Source organism: Pelodiscus sinensis, chromosome 5 (assembly GCF_052426305.1).
Source record: "Pelodiscus sinensis isolate ZL-2025 chromosome 5, ASM5242630v1, whole genome shotgun sequence".
Taxonomy (NCBI): domain Eukaryota; kingdom Metazoa; phylum Chordata; order Testudines; family Trionychidae; genus Pelodiscus; species Pelodiscus sinensis.
The window spans coordinates 110182284-110207003 of NC_143056.1; the positions used below are offsets into that span (position 1 = coordinate 110182284).

General features: G+C 45.6%; 1 protein-coding gene across 3 annotated transcripts in view; it reads left to right on the forward strand.

Moving 5' to 3' along the window:
* Positions 1–24720, forward strand: part of PDE3B (phosphodiesterase 3B) — a 264706-nt gene that overhangs the window by 149089 nt on the left and 90897 nt on the right. For 2 of the 3 annotated variants that reach the window (XM_089778646.1, XM_006126299.5), the window contains 3 exons: positions 5258–5364; positions 6987–7197; positions 21144–21220. In XM_089778646.1, the coding sequence (XP_089634772.1) occupies positions 5258–5364; positions 6987–7197; positions 21144–21220 (395 nt within the window). The remainder of the gene's footprint in view (positions 1–5257; positions 5365–6986; positions 7198–21143; positions 21221–24720) is intronic. The other variant, XM_089778647.1, reaches the window with a different exon arrangement.

Here is a 24720-nt window from a genome sequence, read left to right on the forward strand (position 1 = left end):
GTATCCTGTATGATTGTGAAATAGCATTATTTTTGCTGCACTTTAATTATCCTGTGCACCTGTGTTGTGGTCTGTGCAATGAAATAGCTAGCCCCCACTGAGATGATCTCAACATTTTTGGTTCTGTTACAAGAAGCATGATTCCGGCTTTCCCAAAACAGGAAGCATTTGTTGCTAAAGCTCTTAATAAAGACCCTATAGCCTAGTGATTTGAGCATAGGATTGAAAACTCTGCAATCCTGAATTGTATTTCTTTGACTTGATTAATAGTTGTTTGCACTTAAGTTAAACTTTATAAATATTATTTAGTTAGGCCTCAAAACATTATGGCTATGTCCACACTGGCCCCTTTTCCGAAAGGGGCATGTTAATTTCAAGGTCGTAATAGGGAAATCCGCGGGGGATTTAAATATCCCCCGCGGTATTTAAATAAAAATGTCCGCCGCTTTTTTCCGGCTTTTAAAAAAGCCGGAAAAGAGCGTCTACACTGGCCCCGATCCTCCGGAAAAAAAGCCCTTTTCCGGAGGATCTTATTCCTACTTCGAAGTAGGAATAAGATCCTCCGGAAAAGGGCTTTTTTTCCGGAGGATCGGGGCCAGTGTAGACGCTCTTTTCCGGCTTTTTTAAAAGCCGGAAAAAAGCGGCGGACATTTTTATTTAAATACCGCGGGGGATATTTAAATCCCCCGCGGATTTCCCTATTACGACCTGTGAAATTAACATGCCCCTTTTGGAAAAGGGGCCAGTGTAGACGTAGCCCTCTGTGAGGTAACAGTATCAGTATTTTAGAGAGGATAGCTGGGTCTCACAGAGATTAATTGACTTTCCTAAGGTCATACAGGAAGTGAATATCAGGATAAGAATCAGACTCCTGATAAGTCCTCATCTTATCCACTAGATTGCAGTTCCCTTCAAGGGAAATTGCTTAACTTCTCTTTGTGTTTGTTATTGCATTTGAGAGCTAAGAATTTTGTAAAGACAAATGAGCATTATATGAGATTTACAGCTTAAAAAAGAACTATGGCTATTGTCGCAGATCTGGTTGAACTCCTCCTGTTGGAAACTCAGATTTCTCTGAGGAGAGCCAGAAGCTGAATCCTACATGCCGTTTTTGGGGCCAGATAGAGTGCATTGCTCTAGGAACTGTGGCACTCTTGGGTCCCAGATCCCTGTTCCATCCACAGTCTTGCAGTCTAGGTGCTGTGGCACAGGTCCCACTTGCCCTTTCTGGTGTTTGGGCTTCTGTCCCTTGTCTAGAATGGCCCCTGGACTGGGTAAGCAGTCCTTCTCAGCTATTGGCTGGACTCTCTGGCCACTTTGGGAAGGACACTGAATTCCTCTACACACACCGTGCTCCCAATTCGCTAGTAGTGGAAGCAGCTAACCAGAAGAACAAGCAACACCAACAGTTCAAGATCACTTCATCCATCAAAGATAATAGAAGGATGGAGGCATTTGAGTGGAAAGTATACTTCTCCACCTTGCAGTTCAGGGTGGCCAATTATGTGGTGCTATTCGTGAAATACAACTACAGAAACTACTCCAAAATACAAACTTTTATTGATGACATGCCTCAAGACAGGAAACAACAATTGCTGGCACTGGTCTCTGAAAGCCAATTAATATCCTGCAAGGAGCTCCAAGCTGCACTAGACATTGTGGCCACGGCCACCAGGTCCATAGCTACAGCAGTAGTTATGCATAGTGTATCCTGGCTCTCATCTTCCTCCTTCCCAGGGGAAATCCACACTGCAATATAGGGTCTTCCATTTGATGGGCATAGCTCTTTCCTGCCAACACCAGTGTGGTCCTCCACTCCATGAAGGACTCTCGAGCAACCCTGAGATCCTTGGGCATACAAACACCTATGCCAAAGGAGAAACAATACAGGTATCAGCCATACCAATGACAGTGATACCTCTATTACTCACACCAAGCACAGCATTAACAGTATGATACTCATTACCAACAATGCCAGAGACCCAGAGCCCAAATACATTGCCCTCCACCTTCTGGGGTGATCAAACCTGCAGCCTCCAATAATCAAATTTGAAGCATCGGTCAAGAGCATTGAAAACAATCTACTCTCTCCAGTGCTTATAGTGACCAACCCATCCTTCACCTTCTGTTTACTACCGTACTTCTATAACTGGGAAGCTATACCTTCAGACTGTTGGATCCTGGAGATCATTTAATCAGGAAATACCATCCCATTCACATCCCTATGCCCCAACCACCACCGCCTTCCATCCCTCATCAGGGATCCTTCTCACATTCTATTACTCCATTCAGAGGTGCAATGCCTTATCTATCTCAGAGCCGTAGAGCCAGTGCCTACTCAGCAAAGAGGGAAAAGTTTTATTCATGTTATTTCTTGACAGAAAAGAAAAATGGGGGATGGTGATCCATTCTAGATTTCCAGAGTTTGAACAAATATGTAAAAAGACAAAAATTCAGGATGGTCACTCTTTCCACAACAATCCTAGCACTGGCATTAGGAGATTTGTTTTCGGCTCTCGACCTTCAAGATGCTTATTTTCACATTACTGTCCACTCGGCACATAGATGCTTCCTCAGATTTACGCTTGAGAATGATTGCTATCAACAGCATATTTCAGGGAGCAGGACCTGATAATCTTCTCTCATCTGGATGATTTTCTTCTGAAGTCTCCAACCCATTCTCACGCTCTTCATGCAACATCAATGATGATGCAGTGCTTCCAAAAATTGGGCCTACAAATAAACAGAAACAAGTCAACATTAACACCTACTCAAAAAATCCTTTCTCAACTTCACTACTGGGTGAGCCTCACTGCCACAGGAAAGATTCAGAACAGTCTGCAGTCTCATAAACACTATTTGCATCAGCCCACAGGTCCCAGCTTGCGACTGCCTCCAGCTACTGGGACACATGGCAGCCTCCCCCTTTGTCTTTCCCAATACCCAGCTGCACATGAGATGCCTTCAAACCTGGCTAGCTTTGGTATACAAACCAAAATGGCACAAGCTCCACAAGTACCTCAAGTAGCCTCTGTTTGTCAAGAACTGGAAATGGATGACAGGAGAGGGATCATGTGATGATTACCTATTCTGTTCACTCCCCCTTTGGCATCTAGCATTGGCCACTATTGGAAGACAGGATACTGGGCAAGATGGACCTTTGGTCTGACTCAGTATGTCTGTTCTTATGTTCTAAAGTAAAAAATTGTGCTTTTAAAATTTATAGGTGTGGAAAGGGTCACACTTAGGGTATGTCTATACTGTCACCCTACTTCGAACTAGGGTGGCTAATGTAGTCATTCAGACTTGCAAATGAAGCCCAGGATTAAAATATCCCAGGCTTTATTTGCATGTTCCCGGACGCCGCCATTTTTAAATGCCCGGTAGTTCGAACTCCCTGCGGCTACACGTGGCACGAGCTAGGTGTTTCGAATTAAAGCTCCTAATTCGAACTACCGTTACTCCTCCTACAATGAGGTCTTTAATGTTTATGTTTACACAATTAATTGTCTTTAATGTTTAATAAAGACAAATGCAAAGTGCTCCATTTAGGAAGGAACAATCAGTTTCATACATACAGAATGGGAAGCGACTGTCTGGAAAGGAGTACGGCAGAAAGGGATCTAGGGGTCATAGTGGACCACAAGCTGAATATGAATCAGCAGTGTGATGCTGTTGCAAAGAAAGCAAACAAGATTCTGGGATGCATTAACAGGTGTGTTGTGAGCAAGACACGAGAAGTCATTCTTCCGCTCTACTCTGCACTGGTTAGGCCTCAGTTGGAGTATTGTGTTCAGTTCTGGGCACCGCATTTCAAGAAGGATGTAGAGAAATTGGAGAGGATCCAGAGAAGAGCAACAAGAATGATTAAAGGTCTAGAGAACATGACCTATGAGGGAAGGCTGAAGGAACTGGGTTTGTTTAGTTTAGAAAAGAGAAGATTGAGTGGGGACATGATAGCAGTTTTCAGGTATCTAAAAGGGTGTCATAAGGAGGAAGGAGAAAACTTGTTCATCTTGGCCTCTGAGGATAGAACAAGAAGCAATGGGCTTTAAACTGCAGCAAGGGAGGTTTAGGTTGGACATTAGGAAAAGGTTCCTAACTGTCAGGGTAGTCAAACACTGGAATAAATTGCCCAGGGAGGTTGTGGAATCTCCATCTGTGGAGATATTTAAGAATAGGTTAGATAAATGTCTATCAGGGATGGTCTAGAGAGGATTTGGTCTTGCCATGAGGGCAGGGGACTGGACTCGATGACCTCTCGAGGTCCTTTCCAGTCCTAGTATTCTATGATTTTTTGTATTCATTTATAATACCCCAGCACAACAAGATCCTGGTCTATGATAATACAAATACAGTAATAATGATCCTAGTTGAACACCTGCATCCGTACTAAATATGAATGGTAGTCTTATAAATGCTGAAATAGTTGAACTACATTCAGGGTTTTTCCTGTTCCTAGCATCCAAAAATAGGCTTCCAAGTCACACTCTGGAGCACCACTAATCAGCTGCCAGAAATTCAGATTAAGAGAGAGAAAAATAGTAGGGTCATTTTTAATAATAGCAAACTACAAAATGAACTGAAAAGATTTGCCCATCTCTTATTAGTCCAAAGTTAAATTAAAATACTTCAACATTGCTTTATTACCAATTCTTATGACATTAATCTGTGGCAGCATAGATTTTATGCTATCCATAAAACAAGCAAAGCAAAACAACACCCAATAGCCCTAATATGTCTCTCTAATTCATTCTTAATTAGATAGTCTGAGGAAATTTTTTAAGGTCAGAACATTGTTTTAAAAAACTTGAGTATGTGGCATTTTGGAGCAGGGCTCAAAACAACTATTGGAGAAGGTAAGATACATTTTCTAAACAATGCTAAGGAAAGGTACGAGGTATTGCTAGTTGAGTATTTGTCTTCAGCCTACTTGCCACAGCTTTTATTTTGTCTCTTTAAAATTGCCTAGGTGTTCTGTCAGATTCTGATGTCATACTTAAAGCTTTATGTTCTTTATAATAAAAACCAGTGCATATTCTACGCAAATTTGTCATCTTGTTCACTTGTTGAAGGTTAATGTTACTGTGTAAGACATTATTATAGCTTACCTGTTTTGCTACAGTGAGTCTAGATTTCTGTTACGAAACTAAAATAAGCTGATCTACATATGCATCTTCCCTCACAACAGAATAGATTGTGAGAAATCAAAGCAGATTAAGAGAATGCTTGATATTTTTCTTATTTTTTATTTTAGCCAAGGATCTCATCCAAATGGGCCTTTCAGTACAAACCTACTGACAATACCAAAACAAAGATCATCTTCAGTGACATTGACTCATCATATAGGTCCCAGACGAGCTGGTAAGATAGCAGTTCATTATTCTAAACATCTTGCAGAATTTTGCTGTGATTATGACAAATTTGATTTAAATTAAACCCTCTTGTCTATGGTATTCTACACATTACATTAATTTTGATATTTTGTAAATTATAACATCAGTGTAAGTTAGCATTAGTATGTCACACACACTTGAAAATAATGTCAATCTAATGTACTTCTAAAAATATTCAGAGGACATATTGAACATGATTTCCATACAAACATAAATACAATACTGTATAACTGGAGAGAGTCTCTCTGCTACTGTATTAGCATACAAACCTGCAGGGTTTACAAAGATGTATACTGTGGTTGTCACTGAATTTTTTTGAAAAGCTACTATACTGCAATAAGTAATATGCCATAATTTTTCATTCTTATTTGTATTAAAGCAGTGCCTAGAGGCTTCATTTCAGAAATGGTCCCCATAGTACTATGACTTGTACACACACATATTAAGTTAAGAAACTATTCCTACCTATTCATGGAGCTTACAGTCCAAGGCCCTGATCATGCTACAAGTATCATGCAGGCAGACGCATGTATTCATGGGAAGTCCTGGTGAAGTAATGGAATGTGTTGCGAGATTAAGCCTGATAAATAGAGATTTTAGTAAGAAAGACGTTTACATCTTAATGATCTTTGTAGACTATGACAAAACAGAAATAGCAAATGCTGCTATGTAGACGCTTAGTAAGTGTTGAATTTTGTAATGACAAGTTTATATATAATATGTATTCCTTATACCAGAAATTAGAATTGATCCCTTTGCCCACATGAAATTAGAGCCTTAGTTTGTTGTTGTTCTGCAAGTTCCACTCATACATCGCTGGTTTTACTATAATTTCTGTAAGCTATTAAATTTATGTAAAATAAGTATACAATTTCATTATGGACACAACTACTTTTTTATTACAAATATAATTATTTTCAGATATATTGTGTATTTGTAAATCCATTCTTCTGACTGGGTTTGTCTAGTTTATTCACTGATTTTAGGCTCATTTCATTTTCCTAAAACCAAAGCATCATATAAACTTAAGCTCTGCTTCTGCAACTTTGTTGCATGTGGATCGACTCCTCTACCTCTTATGGTGTCAAATGCAGTGATTTCCTCCTTCGTAACATTATAGATAGCATAATATATTATATGTAACTGAATATTTTTAAAATATAAATTCAAAATATTAAAATGTATTAAAACAGATACATTAAAACCAAGCTATTTAAAAAAAGCTGTCTAAATATGCAGTTTTACGTATATTTAGCTATGAGATCTCTTCTGAAAATGTATGAGGTTCAAATCCTTTTCAGATGCTGATATACAATTTTTATATGAACAAGCTTAAGCAATGACAAGAACAAGAGCATGCTCCCAAGTTACTCATATGCATAGCCTACTTTGCATTGCTTGTATATAAACGGAAACAGTTTTAATATTTAATGTATTGAATACTTTGACACATCTCTATTATGTCTTTCACCTGTTTTGTTTTAATTTAAGTGTAGAATTTTCTCATATTTTTCATTTTGATCTTTAAAACATTTTTCATGTGCTCTAAAGCAATGTTCAGTAAACTATTAACGTATATGTTTTTTGCAGGTACTTCCCCTAGTCTATGTTCTGTAGGTTCATCTAGTCATGGGTCTATCTCCAGTGGGTCTCTTGTCAATCGATCACCTGTAGAATTTCCCGATACTGCTGATTTTCTTACTAAACCAAGTGTTAATTTACATAAACCTCTGGGATATACATTTAGTTCTCCAGATTTTCATCAACAAGCTAGAACTTCTGCAAGTTATACATGTAACAGGTATGGTATACCCTCATAAGTTGTATGATGTAAATATCAGTGCTTTTACATGAAAAATCATACTTTTTTCCGTAACCAAATTCAATATAGCTGTGAAAAATAACATCTCATACTAATTTATATCCATATGCATATGTTAAGGATGTTAAGAGGCAGGTAATTGACTAATTGTGTAGTCAATATAATATGTATCAAATACACAGTTAGTTGATAAGGGAAGGCACTCTGCACCGGCTCGTGCCAGTCCAGGAGCTACCCCTGCAGCGGCTTTGCAGTTCAAATGTAGTAAGAGCCGAAGGCACAAGCAGCCCAGCTTCTACTACATATAAACTGCCGGGCTGCAGCGAGGGTAGGTCCTCAACTGGTGCAAGCTGGGACAGAGCCAAGACTGCTGCAGCTCTGCATTTTAAACGTAACATAGTAAGAGCCACCCAGCACTTACTAGATTTGAAATGCAGAGCCACAGCGATCCCAAGCCAGTGCGAGTCGGGCCTGAGCCAGGCTTGCTCAGTCCCAGCTCACACCAGGTCCAGCAGCCCTTGTCTGCAGTGGGTCCCAGCAGAGAGCTGGGGCCCCCAGTGGACAGGAGCTGCTGCTGGAACTGCCTCTGCCTACAGCCAGCCTCGGCCACTGTGAATAGGGGCTGGTGCCAGAGCAGACTCTGCCCATCAGGGCTGGCTTTAGGAAGTGCAGGGCCCAATTCGAACCACTTTGCCGGCCCCCCTCGGCAAACAGATAAACCACGCACCCACACAACAAACCACAACCACACAAATATCACATAAGAAGTAGATCTGATCAAAATGTAGTTGAACATTTACAAAAAAAAAGCCAGCCTTTATTATGCAAAATTGTACACAAAATTAAATCAGTTGCCTTAAGTGTAGGTCAAATATTTTCAATTGAAAACTATCCAATTTTTTCAATAAAGTTTAAAGTTTGATTTTTAAAATGTTACCAGAGGGCGTTGCAGTTTTCTGTTTTACTTTTTTAATAGCTAAAATTGAGTCTTTGTTAAGAAAGTGTCAGTTCTGTGGTCAAATTCCAGGCCTTAGTGATTTCAGCACCCATGATTTCACTAGGTAATATGGTACCTCACCACCATTGCCTCCTTTGCACTGCTCTTCAACACATTGCCTGCATGTTGAGTCCAAGATCAGTCTAGACAAGATTTTATCAATGATTTTTGCTTAAGCGATCGCTAAAACAATACAAGGACTCTCAATTGATTCTAGTCAGCTCTGCCTTTAAACACTGGATGTAAAGTGTCAGATATAATTGAGGACTTCCAAATAGACCCTACACCACCAGAAATAAAACATGTTTCCATCTTCTGTGACTTTCAGTTAGATGTGACTCACTATCCTCTGCTTAGTGTTCAAGTTATGGTAAACCCTAAGCCAGGTCATATTAAGTTCAGGTCTTTTAATCATTCAATATGGATAACATTTCATTCTCCCAGCTCCAAGTCTTAAGTGAATTTCAACCCAAAAGAGCCAAAATTGATCACCTTGACACAGCAAGTGTGTCTACTGATCTCTGTGGCAAAGTAAGTTGTCTATATAAATAAGGTCTGCTCCTGAAGCCTTTTCCTACAGTTGATTAACAGATGGCAGTAGATAGCTCATTCAGACCACTGGCTGATAATAGTTAGTCATCCTGACCAGTCTTTAACCATAGTCATGGACTCACCCTACTCTCCATTGTCTCTATGATTCTCTGATGACCTGTGACAGAAAAGGAGGGTGGAAAGGGAAACTGAAGGGAGAGACCTCTCTAAATTCACCAATCAAAGAGCAGTATTGCCAACACAAAAATCACAAGGAACGCCTACACAAAGTTATAAGAATGGTCTACAAATCATAAGATATTTTAAAAATAAAACATGTTGGATTTTTATTGGTCTTTTGTTTGAGTATTTAGGGTTCATGTTTTAAAGCTTTCCTCCTTAGCTGTAAGGCCCAGAAGTATAGAGAACTTTTTTTAAATGAAAGCTGAGATTCCTACATAATCAACTGACTCCAGGCCTTTAGAAAAACACCAAATGTTTTGAGATTCATGGTAAAACAATGGAGGAATTCTTGTGAGCCCATGCTTTACCCACAGTATAAATAATAATAAAAAAATCCCAAACATCTTCTCCACTAAACATCCGAATGAGATACTGCAAAAGGTGAACTGAATTCAACAGCTCCTGATATGAACAGGTATCAACCTAGTTTTTCATATTTGAGATGGGTTACCCGGAATCATATATGATAATATGAAATCTTTCCATTCTCAAGTCAGCATATTCACAAAGCACCTATAATTTTGATCCATTTTATATTATTTTTCTCCCAGGGGCAACTGATCCCTCTGGCCCCCTCACTACGCCACTGCCCCCCTCCTGCAAATCTATCATCTTATGCATGTGCAAGATCTTTGAGAGCCGTCTCATGAATCTGCAGTTAGTGTCTGTGGCGCCTGCTTCTGGGTGGTGTCTCAATGCTGCCACATTCACCTCCAAAGAGGGGGCTTCCCAAAGCAAGCTCTTGCTGCTGACCCCCAAGGCATCCACAGGTCCAGTCTCCTTTCAATGGGCCCACTTCCCAGGGCTCATTGATCTTGGATCTGGCTTCCATCCCCTCTCCAACCCCCATCAGAACTAATATGCCTTCCTGGCTTAGGAAAAGAATAAACAGGAGGATTGGAAATTAACCCACTCAATCTCACATCCCCTAGGCAGGGAATAAGCCTACATTAAGCCCCAGCTGGAGTATCATGTCCAGTTCTGGGCGCCACATTTCAGGAAATGTGGAGAAACTGGAGAAAGTCCAGAGAAGATCAACACAAATGATGAAAGGTCTAGAGAACATGATATATGAGGCAAAGCTGAAGAAATTGGCCTTGTTTACCTTGAAAAAGAGAAGACTGAAAAGGGACATGAGACAGCTTTCAAGTTTCTAAAATAGTATCATAAGGAAGAGGAAGAAAAATTGTTCTGCTTGGCCTCTGAGGTTAAGATGAGAAGCAATGGGCTTAAATTGCAGCAAGGGAGGTTTAGGTTGGACATTAGGAAAAACTTCTTGCCTGTCAGGGTAGTTAAACACTGGAATAAATTGCCTAGTGAGATTGCGGAATCTCTATCACTGTAGATATTTAAGACCAGGTTAGACAGACACCTGTCAGGGATGATCTAGGGCAACTCAACTTTGGAAGCCCCAGGGGCCACACTGACACTTGCAGAACATGCTGAGGGCCTCAACTTAAATGTGGTTGCATTTGCAAGCAAATATATACATATAGCTTCTTACACACTGACAGGCATGAATACAAAGATTTAGGCAAGACTACACAACACACAGGCCCCATTTAAATCAGTTCTGCTGATATTAATAAAATGAAGTATTTACCAAATTTCTACCCATGTGACAGCACTTATCATGAGCAATGACAGTCCAAGAATTTAACTCCTAAAATACATATCAACACTGACTACTTTTTTGTTTTGGCTCCCACTCGCCTGCCACGTGTTGATCCCCACATAAACCCAAACTGCACCGTGGGTTGCAAACAAACTGGCCGTGAGCAGCATACCAAGTTATTAATAAAATATTTTATAAACGACCTTTTCTCTCTGCTGCCGTGTCTCCTCTCCTTGCTCCATCATCTCCCCTGGTGCCTGCTGCCCCACAACTCCTCACCCTCCTCTGCTGTCCTGACTCCTGCCCTTCTCACTGCCCTCAGACCTCCTGCGACCTGCTCCCCTCCACCAGCATGCTCCCCTCCACCGTTCTCTCTGCCCTGTGCCCACTCCTCCAATAGCCCCACTCTGCTCATGTGATCTACCCCTCCTCATCTAACACCTCCTTTGCCTCTCTCTCTGGTGCTGGTTCCTCCCCTGCAGGTATCTGCCCTTCTGCTTAACCCCAAAATCCCCTGGCACCTGCACCTTCCCTTAGCCCTGCATCCTCCTGGTGCCTCCCCCTTCCCTCACTGCCCCACCCCCTTTGCCCTCTTTTTCCCTGATGCCCACCCCCTCACCACTCTCTGCCCCATTCCTCTCCCGCCCCTCACACATGCCTTGCTCCATCCCCACCCCTTCTTTCAAGCCTTCTCCCAGCACCTCCCCCTCTAGCCCCTAATGCCCTTCCCCTCTCCTCTCTTCTCTCAGCATCACCCTGTCCCCTCTCCCACTGACACCTCCCCTCCTGCCCTTGTCCCCCTGGCATTTTTCTCTCCTGCACCCCTGACTCTTGGTGCCTTCCTCTCCCCCTGCCCTCCCCCCTTCTCCTTTCACCCTTCCTCCTCCCCCCTTCTCCTTCCTCCCCCACCCTTGCCAAAGCTCAAGCCCCTTCCTTTCCCCCCGCCCTGCCGCTGCTGCACAAGCCCGTTTCCTACCTTCTCCTTTCCACATTGTGGTTGCTGGGCCGTCACCGGGGCAGAACCCGGAGCCAGCGAGGTCTCTCAATGTGGCCTCCCAGGACTTTTAAAATCCCGGGCCGTGACGTTATGTCACGGCCCAGGTGTCCTCCTCGCCTACGTGCAACGCCGCACATGGGCAGCAGCAGGCGGCGAGAAGGAGCCATGCATGGCAGGGGCTGAGGGGGCAGAGTGGGAGGACTCGTGGGAGGACCGACAGGGGGGGTCGGGGCCCCTCCGGGCAGAGCCGGGGGAGAGACCCAGCTCCACATATTAGTGGAGCAGGGCCCCCGGCTCTGTAACTTGCCGGCTGGCACTTCCGGGTTCAGGGGCATGGGGCCCCCTTAGGTGCGAGGCCCAATTCGACCGAATTGGTCGAATTGGCCTAAGGCCGGCCCTGCTGCCCATGGGGAGCCTAGGCCCATTGTGGGCAGATGCTGCTTCATAGCAACCTCCCTTAACCCTGTGCCTCCCGCTAGTGCCTCTGCTCTTATCCCTGTTTTAGGAGAGAGCTTGAAAACAAACTAATTTCTTAATAGAAGCCCTTCAGTCTCAGGCACGGGCACACAGAACCTGCTTTTTTTTAGGTCACAGGAATCAGATTGTAGTCTTTAAAAAGGTAATTTTATTAATAATAACAAAGACAGACATACTTGATAGAGGCAACAGCAGGGGGGGGGGTCCCCAGCACCGCCTCTTGTTCCCCCCTTGCTGCTTCTGATATAAAGGCAGCAAAGGGAGGAAGCGATTAATCATGTAGTTGACTACTCACATCCCTAGTATATGTAGCATCTGTTATGGGAAGGACTGTTGTCAAAGCTGTTCTTCTTAGAGTGGTTGCTCCTGTCCATTCGAGTGAGGTGTGTGCACGCCACGTGCACATCTCTGAGGAGGGTTTTTCCCCTAGCAGTACCCATAGCACCGGCAGGTCGCCCCCTGGAGTGGTGCCGCTATAGCAGCACATAATTATCCTGTCGGCGCCTCCCCTCCTCAGTTCCTTCTTACCACCAGTGACCGTTGGTTGGAGTGTGTCAATTACATTAGTTAGCTTAAGGTTCCCCGCTTATCTCTTTTGTGTAAATAGTTTCTCTGTAATTATCCCATTAGTTAGGTACTTAGTGTTAGACTTTCCTTTGTCCCCCCCCCCCCCCCCACCAGGGGATAAGGAATGCCTGGACCGCAGGAGTTTAAGCCTTGTGCGTCCTGCATGAAGTTTATGCTCAGAGGTGACCCCCATGACAACTGCTTGAAGTGTCTGGGGGAGGGTCACTTGACAGACGCCTGCAGAATCTGTCGGGCATTCAAGCCACGAACAAAAAAAGACAGGGATTCGCGCTTAAAACTGTTATTGATGGAGGAGGCTCTGCAACCGGTACCGGTTCTTCAGACCGCGTTAACCAGTGCACCGGACACAGCGCGTGCCGTGCCGGCATGCGATGGGGCATCAGTGCCTAAGCCACCAGCACCGAGACACTGCTCACAATCCCCGACCCTGAAGAGGGCTAAGGCTTCAAGGGGTTGGTCGCCTAGCTGGAAGCCTGGTGCAGGCAAGCACCATTGCCAGTGGAGATCCGAGCAGTCCGATGCTCCTCCCTCAAGGACTCAGAAGGACGGTTTTGGCAGTAGTCCAGGCGTGCTGTCACTGCACCGGCCATCAATGCCCGAGACCTCAAGGCGGCTCATGAGTTGATCCACCTCATGGCCTCCCCACACTCAGCGCTGGGGCTTGTAGGATCGCGCCCACCAACACCAGGGGCTGTGATGGCACTGATTGCTCCCCTGCAGGGTGAGCCTTGGCCAGCGGTGGTGCCGCAGCCACTCATGGTGCTGCTGCCCCTGACAACCCCGTTACCAGCGCCAGTGACAGAAGCACAGTGGGCGCCAGGAAAGACATTGGCACCGCTTCCAGGGCCTATCATGCCCATGTCGGGTGTCCCGCAGCCAGCCCAGTACCAGTGGGCACCGTTTCCTGTGGTCCCACCGCCTCAGCACCCTCCGTTCTGCCGCCCGGTGCCATGCCAAGCAGGGGCACCACCCCCACCCCTGGCACTCGCTACTCTTAACTCTGGCTCTGGCACCGCTGCAGGCGCCGGCTACCACCGCCTCTACTACAGCACCGATGTCAGTTTGAACACCGGTGCGGGCATCCGCCTCTGCAGTAGCACCGGTGCCCGGCTCAGCACCGGCATCCGGCTCAGTGCCCACCTTGGCACCGGCATCTGGCTCAGCACCCGCCTCGGCACCAGCACTAGCACCCGCCTTGACTCCTGCTGGAGTAGTCGCTGTGACGTAGTGGGGGTACCTTGCTAGGGCTGTTGCAACCTTGCTAGGGCTGTGGTGACCTCTGCTGTCTGTAGCAGGACCCAGCAGGGAAGGGGGGGAGTCATTATGCAAAGGGGGCTCCAAACTGGTCTGACCACCCACCCCCCATGGGGAGAAACAAAGGAAGGTGGAAGGCTGCCCTGGCTGGGGGCAGGGCTGGAGGAGAGGTAGTTAGTTCCTGTCTGGAAAGCAGGGGAGAAGGAGCTGGGGAGGGGGGCTGGGACTCCCCCATCTGAAGGGGGGCACTGAGGCCTCTTAGCCCCAGTTCCTGTAACCAGATTACATCTGTGCTGTGCTATATCCTGGAGAAGCAATAAACTACCTCCATTCTATTGGCTGGTGGAGTCTGTTCATGCCATTTTGGGGTGTAGGAGACGGGGGACCCCAACGCGCTGTCACAATCGCCGCTGCACCGGCTTTCTTCGTGGCACCGGCTGGTGTGCCAGCACCCGCACTGACAGCTGTTCCATCTGGCACTGATGACCTGGTGCCTCAATTGAGGCTTCCTGTACCAGCCCACGCTGGTAAGCCTCAGTCTATGGCCATGCTTAAACCCCCTCAGTGTCAGGGACAGCCTGGCTCCGCAGCGCCTTGGTCCGCCTCCTACTGCTCATCGGAGTCAGATGTAGAGTCGCTCCACTCAGAGGCTTCCTCTAGATCCTCATCCAGGCACTGTTCCCGTTCCCGGCACCACATGGGGCCAGTGTGGTTTTCAGCAGCCCTGGCCCCCGCAGCCGCAACCCCCCTGGCCTTTTTGGACGCCCTGGGCTTATCACCAGTGGCAGGGACCCACACTGCCCACACAGGCGTCCGCCTCCTCCCGCCGACACATCCCTGCGTCAGCATCACTTCCCAGGCCTACGTCGCCCCCAGGGCCTGTCGCTTCCCATATGGAGGTCACAGACCACCTGCTTCCGGAAGTTGTGCCACCGCAGCCGAGTCCACAGCTTCCTCAGGTGCCTATTCCGCCGGAGGTGCTCCTGCTTTTGGAGCCCATGAGAGAGTCTTCCTCATCCTCCTCCCTAGATGAGGCTTTAGCTGACCCTGCACCCACCATGCCGGCGATGGACTCCAGGTCCCATCAGGACCTCTTACGTCGCCTTGCCTCCAACCTGGGTGTACCGGTGGAACCAGTGCCAGAAGAGTCAGATCCCATGGTGGACATCCTGTCAAGGGATGCTCCTGTCAAGCTGGCTTTGCCGCTGAACAAGATGGTAGCCAAGATTACTACCACGCTTTGGCAGACCCCCGCCTCACTGACCCCTACCCTTAAATAGTGATAGAGATGCAGCCGTGTTAGTCTGGTGTAGCTGAAACAAAAGACAGAACTATGTAGCACTTCAGAGACTAACAAGATGGTTTATTAGGTGATGAGCTTTCTTGGGCCAGACCCACTTCCTCAGATCAAGACATAGTTCTGACTTTTGTTTCACCTACCCTTAAAGGCGTTGAGAGGCGTTATTTTGTCGTGCAATCTGATCATGAGCACTTGTACTCTCACCCTGTCTCAGGATCCATCGTAGTCCAGGCCGCAGCGCAAAAAGAAAAGCTGCCACAGCCCGGGTCAACCCCAAAGGCCAGGGAGCCTAAGCGCCTGGACCTATTGGGGCATAAAGTTTATGGTACGGGGGGAGTACAGCTTTGCATTTCTAACCAGCAGTCAATGCTTAGCCGGTATGCCTGTAATACATGACAGGCTGTCGACAAGTTTGGGGATAAGCTCCCGCCTGAGGCATGACGAGTTGGCTGCCATGACCGCGGAGGGCAGGGCAATCGCACGCACAGTCCTGCTGGCATCTTTAGATGCAGTAAATTCGGCTGCCAGGACTATGGCATCAGGTGTGGTTATGCGCCGCAGCGCCTGGCTGCAGGTATCTGGCATACCACCGGATGTGCAATCTACCATCCAGGACCTCCCATTTGAGGGGAAGGCCCTCTTCTCAGAGCATACAGACTCTAGACTGCACATGTTGAAGGATACTAGGTCAACACTTCGGTCATTGGGGATACACACGCCAGCTCCTCAAAGGCGGCAACTTCCCTATAGACAGTCGGGTAGACCACAGTTCCAGCAGAGCCATGGAAATTACTGGAGGCACCAGTCTCGTGCTCCCAGTGGGGGCACAGAGGCAACGGGGGCTTCAGCTTCTAACCGCAGGTGCCGTAGCCCTTGCCCAGATAATGCTAGGGGAACCAGTCAGCCCCCTTCTCACCCCACTAAGCCCCAGTTTTGATAGCATCAGCGAGGATCGTCTGCCAACCCCCTTTCTCTCCCCCCTGTTTGGGGACAGGCCATCTCACTTTGCGCAAGCATGGGCCGAGATTACCTCAGCCAGATAGGTCCTCGATCTCGTGTGGATTGGGTACTCTATCCATTTTCAGGTTTCCCCCCTTTCTTCCCTCCCTCCCCGTCCCTTTTCAGGGATCCATCTCACGAGGCTGTCCTGCACTAGGAGGTCCTTACCTCCTCGAAAAGGGTGCGATAGAACGAGTGCCCTCCCATTTGGAGGGCAAGGGGTTTTATTCCCAGTATTTTGTTATCCCAAAACTGAAAGGGGGGGCTTCACCCTATTCTGAACCTCCGAAACCTCAACAAGGAGGTGATAAAGACGAAGTTCAGAATGCTAACCCTGGCCTCCATCATTCTAATGGAACAGGGCGATTGGTACGCGGTCCTCGACCTCAAAGACGCGTATTTTCATATACTGATAAGGCCAAGTCACAGGAGGTTTCTATGATGCATTGTGTCCCCCAACCATTTTCACTTTATTGTTTTTCCCTTTGGGCTCTCTGTAGTCCCCAGGGTGTTCACGAAATGCATGGTGGTATTAGCCGCATTTCTCAGGACCCAGGGCATCCAGGTTTTTCCCTACCTGGATGACTGGCTGGTTCGGGGGCGCTCTCAGGCACAGGTGGCAGCTCACGTAGACTTTATACAGTCCCTCTTCACGAGAATGGGGCTTTTACTGAACAACGAGAAGTCAATCTTGACCCCTTGTCAGGAAATAGAGTTTGTCGGGGCTCTTCTCGACGCCAGGGTGGCACGAGCCTTCCTTCCCAGGGTAAGGTTCGATATCATACTAGCCATGGTAAACGACATGAAGCGTTTCAGCCCGCGCCTGTATGAGGTTGCTGTGCCACATGGTGGTGTGTACCTACGTTGTTCGCCACGCCAAGCTAAGACTTTGGCCCCTCCAGGCATGGCTGGTGACAGTTTTCAACCAGACTTCAGCTCACTGGGACATACTACTCACTGTACCTCCGCGAATAATTGCCTCCCTTCAATGGTGGACTCGAAAGGAGGTGATATGCAGAGGGGTACCATTCCAGATCGAGCTGCCCTCAGTCACATTGGTGACAGATGCCTCCGACGTTGGCTGGGGAGCTCACCTACGCCGCCGCAGAACTCAGGGAGTGTGGACGCCTCTCGAGAGAACCCTACACATCAATGTAAGAGAGTTACGGGCAGTCGGGAGAGCATGTGAGGTGTTCTTGCCCATGATCTCGCAGCGCTCAATCCTGGCGCGCCTCGACAACACAGCAGCCGTGTTTTATGTGAACAAACGGGGAGTGCACGATTGTCCCCTCTGTGCAGGGAGGCGATGCTTCTATGGGACTTCTGCATAAAGCACAACATCCACATTCAGGCCGAGTACCTGCCAGGGTGCAAGAACTTGCTAGCAGATGCACTGAGCAGGTCCTTCGCAGCCCACGAGTAGTCTTTAAAGGGGGAGATCGTGGGTCAGATTTTCCACAAGTGGGGTTATTCCCGGGTGGATATGTTTGCCACGGCAGGGAACAAGAAATGCCCCCGATATTACTCATTTCTGGGGCTGAGCATGCACTCTAGGGGGGATGCGCTAACAAAGGAATGGCCTCGGGAACTCCTCTATGCGTTCCCGTTGATCCCCAAGGTGTTGGCCAGAGTCAAAGCTTGCACAGCTCGAGTAATCCTGATAGCCCCCCAACTGGCCCAGGCAATTTTAGTTCCCGATACTGTGGCAAATGCTGTGCGCGAAGCCGCAGCCCCTGCCCATGATCCCGGACCTCATCACCCAACCCTATCGGGGGGGACTCTTAGTCTATCCGAATCTCAAGTCACTCCACCTCACGGTGTGGCTTATCGGTGGTTAACACGTGATGAGCGGGCTTGCTCACATGCAGTTCAGATGATTGTTAGGTAGCAGAAAGCCCTCCACTAGAAAGTCGTATGCGGCTAAGTGGAAACCCTTCACTGTGTGGGCATCACAGAAAGGGCTGGACCCATGCCGAGCTCCGGTTCCGCTGGTACTCGACTACCTGCTTGGATTACGGCAGACGGGCCTATCCGCCTCGTCTATTAAAGTGCACTTGGCTTTCCTTTCTACCTTCTACCCTTGTTCGGGGTCTAGTTCCCTATTTACTGATCCGATAGTCAAAGAGATTCGTGAACGACCTAGACAAAGTGTGCCCTCATGTGAAGCCACCTGTTCCCCAGTGGGACCTCAATCTAGTGCTCACAAAACTGATGTCACCTCCATTTGAGCCCTTAGCGACTTGCTCCTTAAGGCACTTGTCCCTAAAGGTAGCTTTTTTAGTGGCCATAACTTCAGCACGCCGGGTCTCCGAGCTTTGTGCCTTGACTGTAGAGCCGCCTTACTTGGTGTTCTCGGCGAATAATGTTAGACTCCACCCACACCCGGCTTTCCTCCCCAGGTGGTTTCGCCTTTCCATATGTCGCAGGAAATTTCCTTACCCGTTTTCTTTCCGAAACCACACCACTCCCCTAAGGAACAAGTGTTGCATTCTTTAGATGCCAAACGTGCCTTGGCTTTTTACATAGATAGAACAAAACTTTTCCGTAATTCAACACAGCTGTTTATTGCATACGCAGACAGAATGAAGGGCCTTCCCAATTAGACCCAAAGGTTATCCACCTGAGTTTCCTCATGTATCACAGAGTGTTATACGTTGGCCCACAGGGAGCCACCCCAGGTTAGGGCGCACTCCGTTAGGGCTCACGCGTCCTCCACGGCATTTGGGGTGCATGTTCCAATTGTAGAAATCTGTAGAGCAGCCACGTGGTCATCTGTCCACAAGTTTACGGCACACTATGCACTTTCCCAGCAGGCTAGAAATGATGCCGTGTTCGGGGCCGCTGTTCTCAGTATTGTACTGTAAAAAAAAAAAAAAAAAAAGTTAGAGAGTTTTTTTGTTATGTTCTCTCCCTTCTCTGTTAATAAACTATATGGTGCTTGATTTAATCTCTCTCTTTGTGGTTCTAGAGGCTTACTCCGACCCCACCTCCGTAGGGGTTTTCTGCTTGTTAGTCGCCTCACTCGAATGGACAGGAGCAACCACTCGAAGAAGAAAAGAATGGTTACTTACCTGCAACTGTTGTTCTTCGAGATGTGTTGCTCCTGTCCATTCAATTCCTCCCTCCCCCCCCCCACCTCTCCTTCGTCGGAGTGTCCGGTAAGAAAGAACTGAGGAGGGGAGGCGCCAGCAGGATAATCATGTGCTGCTATAGCTGCGCCACTCCAGGGGGCAACCTGCTGGCGCTATGTGTACTGCTAGGGGAAAAATGCTCCGCAGAACTGTGCACGTGGCGCGCACACACCTCACTCAAATGGACAGGAGCAACACATCTCAAAGAGCAATAATTACAGGTAAGTAACCGTTCTTTTCCCCATTCTAGCACTCTGAATGCAGAAGGTGGGGGCCCTCAAGAGAACTTCAAAACCTTGCCTTTACAGGCTTCTGTTTAAAAACTCCCTAAGTTCACAGACTCTCTGACCTTGGGTGGTATGCTGCCACCACTCAAATGCAAAAACTCCTTGAAGCCAGGAAGAAGCACTTGGGAGCTTCTCTCTGTAGGTAACTCCAAGCTCTTATCCTCCTTTTAGGAGAGTGCTTGAAAACAAACTAATTTTTGAATAGCAGCCCTTCAGTCTCAGGCACATATGCACAGAACCTCCTGCTTTTTCTTAGGGCGCAAGAATCAGATTGTAATTTTAAAAAAGGTAATTTTATTAATAAAAACAAAGGAGGACATTCTTGGTAAAGCATACATGGTTGCTAGGTATTATCGAACAGTAACAACAACAAAAGATGAAAGCCCAGAGAACTGTTTCCCTGGGAGTTAGTTCAGTTACAGTGTACAAGTTTTTTTTTTTTAAGCAGCACAGAGAACTCCCAAAACCAAGAAAACAAATTAAATAACCTGATCGTGTCTAATTATAAACATTCCCTGTTCTACTTATATATGTTGTTCCAAAGTTTAGGTTTCTTTTCTTAGACACGGATATTTCTGGGAAATCCTGCCTTATTACCACAGGTTGAATCTCTCTAGTCCAGTACCCTTGGGACCCGACCAGTTCCGAACCAGAGAATTTTCTAGACCACAGGGGGCCAATTTTATCTAGAAGCATTATCAACACTTCCACTGCTTATTTGGCTGATAGAGGACATTTAGGTGTAAATTAGAACTCAATAACAGCACTGAACACTGAGAGCTAGGACTTGTGGCTATAAACAAACTTTATGGGACCATGGGTAACTTGGGCACACCCATGAAAAGTGGACATCTGGCTAACTAATATCATGCTGGACTACAGATGTTTCCAGACCAGATAGTTCTGCAATAGAGAGGTTCAACCTGTACTTGGTTCATTTCTCGACCCGCTCCAGCTCTGACTCTCACAGAGATAAAGCTGAATAGACAAAACTTGTTTCATTTAAAAAATCTTTCCCTCTCTTCCCATTGGCTCTCTGCCAGCAGTTCTTGGATACCAAATGTTCTGGGTTTAACCCTTTATATACTGAATACTGGGATGTTTAGAAAAGGATAGTACTGCTCCCATCCATCACAACTATAAATATGCTTTACATTTTTCATTGCTGAGAGTCTCTGTAATTGAATGGGACAACCACTATGCAATAGGAGTGGTATACTACATGTTTTAAGAGGGGAAGAGAAGCCATGTGTTTGGGAATTAATTCTGTTCTGATTCAGTCACCTTTCAAATGACCAACATTACTACGGGTTATACATGTGTTTTCATTGTAGGTTACTTATCTAAAGTACTGACCAGGCTCAGTCCTCCTTAGGTCTCTTAGATTTACCAAGCTGATATGACTGCAAGTATCTGAATAATAGCATAGTAACTGTGGTATTTATATAGCAATCAGAATTGAAAAAAGTAAGCTAATATTGTTCCTTGTCTTCTTTATTCTGTAAGCTGTGGACATCAACTTCTTAAGCTTATTTCCACATCACAGTCCGAATCTGGTGCAGAATATCAAGGTATAAACTCAGGTACGATTTCAATATAGGATATCACTCCAGTGGGCTTTCTCAATAGTCAATTAAATAAATAATTTTAAAATTTCACATTTAACCTTTTCCAATACTTCCAAGTAATTCATTTGCATATCATTTTAGTAACCATTTTATTGGCTTTCTGTGTATCTGGTTTATTATCTTTCAATTTGGTGACCCATGATAGGAGATGAAATAGTTGTAAGTGTTTCATGTTCTTTAAATACATATGTTTTCTAATAGACACCTACTTCTGGCTTTATAATTTTGCAAGCAAATGGGTTTTTAAAGCTCTGTAGCTGGTTTTCTGAACTGTTAACATGGCACACCACAAATTACGCTTTCCTGTCTCCTGACTGAATTAGCAGTCATTGTTGTCTAATGATTCCATTTCTGTGAATAATAGGTTTAAGTTCTACACTGTGGCTTTTTCCACGCTCTCTCCATCAGGGAAGATGTTTTTGTCTTATGAAACTTTCTCCTGTGAAGACTTTGAATGCAAGTAAGATAGGAAGATTAAAGCAAATTAATTGTTTGTTTTCTATGAAGAACCTGCTGAGGCAAGCTCAAAATTATTGGCCAGTTAAACTAGAGTTACATCTTTGCACTCCTAGAGTGGCGCAAAGCAGCCAAACCATACCAGTGATCTGGTCTGATTTTTTTAAAAATAGACTGAACTTTGTTTTTGTTTTTTTCCTGCTAGCAGACTTTAACCAGAAACCTGTACTTCTCAAGGGACCAAACATCCATTAGGGGGGCCCCAGATCACATTGATCTCTGTCTAGTTCCCATTTCCTGCTCTTCCTGTTCCCAATACATGCTTCTCCCCTGAAGTAGGAGCTAGAGGGAGGTGATTCATTGGAGTCAGCTCTATCAGCTGAACCCCGAGTGGGAGCTCATCCCTTTCCTCCTCTTTCTCAAATTCAGTGTGGTTCCCACTCCCTTTGCTTGAGTGCCTTAGATACAGAATTTAAGAATAGTGTGAATGCTGCTTAGACTTCCCCCTGTCCACCTCGGCTGGAGAGAATGAGCACCACACCTCTCTAACATTCCAGTTCCCTGAGCTGGGAGAGTGGTCTAAGTGCCTAGATGTTCGTTCTCTCTCTCTCCCTCCCTCCCTCTCCCCCCCCTTGCTTTTTAGATCTTGTGCCCCCCTCCCCAAAAAAGAGAAAATATTTTGTTTCATTCAAGATAAACAATTTTTTTTGAACTGCAAATGAAACAAAAATCAGTTATTTGCCAAAGTCTAATTTGTGAACTCTCTCAGATTTGGACCATATCTTTTTCTATGTTGACAATAAAATATCTAGCATATTAAAGAATGCTAAATAGTGAACCACATCTTGGATTTTGTAATCTGTTTTCATTTACTATTAAAGAAGAGAGCATTCCTTGCTTGTAATATTTTAATTCTTTTAAGATACTGCTTTTTAAAATGATTGCCCATTCTTCTCCACTATGCCTAAAAAGTGGTCTTTAAACTCTTAAATATGGTGATAAAAGAAGTCTAAAAAATTAAACAGAGAGCAGCTTATGTTTCACCAATAGGGACGTACACTTTATAATTGTAAAAAATCTCAGAGGGGTAGCTGTGTTAGTCTGTAACTTTAAAAACAATGAGTAGTCCTGTGGCACCTTAGAGGCTAACCGAAATATGTAGAATCATGAGCTTTCTTGGGTAAACCCTGCTTCATCAGATGAATTAGGCAGTTCTGTTGTGATTTCAACTCTATCAATTGTAGGACCTTTGCTAATGAGGCTAATTAAGTGGACTGGATGTGTCCCATTCATAGGTTTTGATCTGGAAATGCAGATATTAAAGGCAGGAGAAATTGGCTTTGTAATGCACCAACCAGTTGAGACTTCAAGCCCAGAGTGAAGGTGTCAAATCTGTAGACGAATTCCAGTTCTGCTGACTCTCTTTGTATTTCGTTAATGAAATTCCTTTGTAGAAGAATGGTTACTTTTAAGTCTGTGATTGAGTGACCAAGCAAGTTAAAATGTTCCTCTACAGGTTGATGTGTATTACCATTTCTTATGTCTGATTTGTGTCCATTTATCCTTTGCCATAGAGACTGTCTGGTTTGGCCAGTATATGGACTGTCTGGTTTGGGCAGAGGGGGATTGCTGGCACTAGATGGTATATATCATATAAAAGGATGTGCAGTTGTAGAAACCCCTGATGTTGAGGCTTATGTGGTTAGGTCCTGTGATGGTGTCACTTGTGTAGATATGTGGAAAGAGTTGTTAATGAAGTTTGTTGCAAGGGTAGGTTCTTGGTGTGTGTATCTGAGGTGTGATGTATGGCTGCTGGAAAGGATTTGCTTCAGGTTGGGGGGTTGTCTGTAGGTGAGGATTGGCCTGACTCCCAAGGTCTGTGAGAGTGAGGGATCGTTTTCCAGGTTAGGTTGTAGACTGTTGATGCACTGGAGGGGTTTAAGCTAAGGGTATGTCTACACTTGTACCCTAGTTCGAACTAGGGATGCAAATGTAGGCATTTGAAATAGTAAATGAAGTTGGGATTTAAATATCCCATGTTTCAATAGCATAATCTTGGCCGCACACTGTTCCGGAACCGAGCTGTTTCAAAAGTGAAAGTGCGCTCCAGGCTGCGTTAGTTTGAATGAAACCCTTTGGTTCGAACTAATGTTATTCCTCAAAAAATGAAACAGTTTCCACTTTTGAAACAGCTGAGTTCCGGAACAGCATGCGGCCGAGATTATGCTAATGAAGCGCTGCATACTTAAATCCTGACTTCATTTACTATTTTGAATGCCTACATTTGCATCCCTAGTTCGAACTAAGATGCAAGTGTAGACATACCCTAAGAGTGTTTGTTCTGTTGTTTTCCTTATTGGGCCTGTCAAGTAGTTGACTTCTAGGTTCTTGTTTGGGTCTCTCAATCTATTTCCTCACTTCTGCAGGTGGGTATGTAAATTTTAAGCATGCTTCATAAAAATCTTGTAGGTGTTTGTCTCTGTCTGTGGGATTGGAGCATATCTGGTTGTATCTGAGGGCTTGGCTGTAGACAGTTGATCATGTGATGTGTCCTAGATGGACGCAAGAGGCATGTGGGTAATAATAGCAGTCAGTATGTTTTTGGTATAGAGTGGTGTTTATGTGACCATCATTTATTCATGCTGTATATCAAGTAAGTGGATCTCTTGTGTGGATTAGTCCAGGCTGAAGTTGATAGTGGGCAGGTAATTGTTGAAATCCCTGTGGAATTCTTCAGGGGTCTCATTCCCATGGGTCCATTTGATGAAGATGTAATCAGTGTAGTGTAAGTATTGTACAGGCCTCTTTCCTCTGATTCCACTAAGGAATACTGTCCAGAATCTTCCCCACTCTGGCACTGTGAATGCAGAAGGTGGGGGCCTGCAAGAGAATACCTTGCCTTCTTCTTCGAGTGGTTGCTCATGTCCATTCGAAGTAGGTGTGCGGACCGCGTGCACCGCGTCTTCTGGAGCGTTTTCCCTAGCGGTACCCGTAGCGCT